General features: G+C 45.9%; 1 protein-coding gene across 1 annotated transcript; it reads left to right on the forward strand.

Annotated features, from left to right (window-relative positions):
• Positions 1-333: 333 nt before the first annotated feature.
• Positions 334-1,541, forward strand: LOC107683106 (pleckstrin homology-like domain family B member 1; the record flags this gene model as incomplete). The annotated part of the gene is made up of 2 exons (XM_016479192.1): positions 334-843; positions 952-1,541. Coding segments are annotated over 2 exons (1,100 nt in total), but the record flags the coding sequence as incomplete, so codon positions are not given.
• Between the last annotated feature and the right edge of the window lie 251 nt (positions 1,542-1,792).

Below are 1,792 nucleotides of genomic sequence, written 5' to 3' on the forward strand. Positions count from 1 at the left end.
ATTTCTTATTATTATCAATGTTGAAAACAGTTGTGTTTCTTAATTATGGAAACTGATATTTTTTCAGTATACTTTGTCCTTTGTAACATTTTGTAACGTGTCCATATAATATCTTTACGGTTTCTTTTGATCAAACTAATGCATCCTTGCTGAATAAAACTTTTGATCCCTTTCAAAAAATTGTATTGCTAAGCCCAAACTTTTAGATGATAGTGTATATATTTTTAAAAAATCACAAATTTTGTTAACCTGGTGCATATGTTGTACGAGTCTGCTACATTTGATATCAATTAAAATTTAGGATCATCAAGTGATGTTGTTTATTCTTCACAGAAACCCATGGGCAGCTCAATGGAAACCACCTTCCTTTGCACGAGCGGCCTCGTCCTGGACACGGCACTCTTGTGCGCTCTATTGAGAAGGATCTTCAGGACATTATGAATTCTCTGAATATGGATGAAGGCCAGACTTCCTCATCTCAGCAATGTAAAAAAGCCCGCCACCCCATTCCACAGTCTGCCATGCTCAACGGGAGCGGCCACAGTCTTGTCTCCCCTCCAACCAGTCCTGGTATTTTGTCCGTAAGCTCCAGCTATGAAAATACCAGTCCTCCTTTCTCCCCCCTCTCCACCCCTTCTGTGGTTAGCAGTCCAGGGGCTTGTTTGGACTCCACTAATACCCGTTCCACCAGCTACACCCACACCGTCCAGGCCCCGGTGCCACAGCCACGCACTTTTGCATCCAAAGCCAGCAGTTCCAACGGAGGGCTAAAGGATCAAGAAAGTTCCAGGCTTCAAAAAGCCTTGACTGAAACCCCCTCAAGCCCAGCGACAAACCGTAGAGGTGAGAGTCCACACCTGGCCCATGGTTCCTCTTCTGGGTCTGTCTCATTTGCATCTGGAGATTTAGGCAGACAGGTCAATGCTAGACTCACCTCTTTGTCCTCAACAGGATCTTCTAGCCCTAGATCCAGTGTTGGCTCATCAGTCCAAGAAACTTCTTCCAGTCTTCAGCCCCATTCACGTGCACTCCTTCCTCCAGACAGTCCCCAGTCAACCCGTCGTGGTGTAGAACCATCCAGCATGCGTGAACTTCCTCCTCTCAGCCCGTCCACAGCACGCAGAGGTGTCCTTGGGGCGCCAGTTCTCCCTGGAGCTCTGCCCGGCGTTCCTTTGACCTCTCGTGGCCGGACTGTACCAGAGGGTCCTCGTCTTCAACGACGAACCACGGCTGAGGAAGAAGTAGGAAGTACGAAATTGCATGCCAGAAGTCCATCTCCTGTATCTGCTCTTTTGAAGGACCAGCCTTGCGGTAAGCAGAAGGGGGGTCTCTCCCCAGCTCTAGGCTCTCAGACAGGTGTCTCTCCCCTCACTAGTCCCCGTAACCAGAGAAAGAACTCCAGGGAGCCTCGGCAGGTTCAGCCGCGCACACGCGAACGCAAGAACAGCATTTCAGAGGTCAGCGACAAAGAAGAAGACCTGCTGGAGTACCATCGCTGGCAAAGAGAGGAAAGGATGCGTGAGCAGGAAATGGAGAGGCTGGTATGTCTGAGCATGTGTATATTTACAGTATTTGTCAAAGGTTTGGACACACTTACTCATTAAGTACTAGTTTTACCATCAAACTATGAAATAACAAAATGGAGGTAAAATACCATTTAAAAGTGTGGGGTCAGGAATTTTATTAAAACGAAATTAATACATTGATTTAGCAAGAATGCATTTAATTGATCAAATGTGACAGTGAATTTATAATGTTACAAAAGATTTCTATTTCAAATAAATTATGTTCT

Source organism: Sinocyclocheilus anshuiensis, unplaced genomic scaffold (genome assembly GCF_001515605.1).
Source record: "Sinocyclocheilus anshuiensis isolate Anshui unplaced genomic scaffold, SAMN03320099.WGS_v1.1 C32931471, whole genome shotgun sequence".
NCBI classification, from domain to species: Eukaryota; Metazoa; Chordata; class Actinopteri; order Cypriniformes; family Cyprinidae; genus Sinocyclocheilus; species Sinocyclocheilus anshuiensis.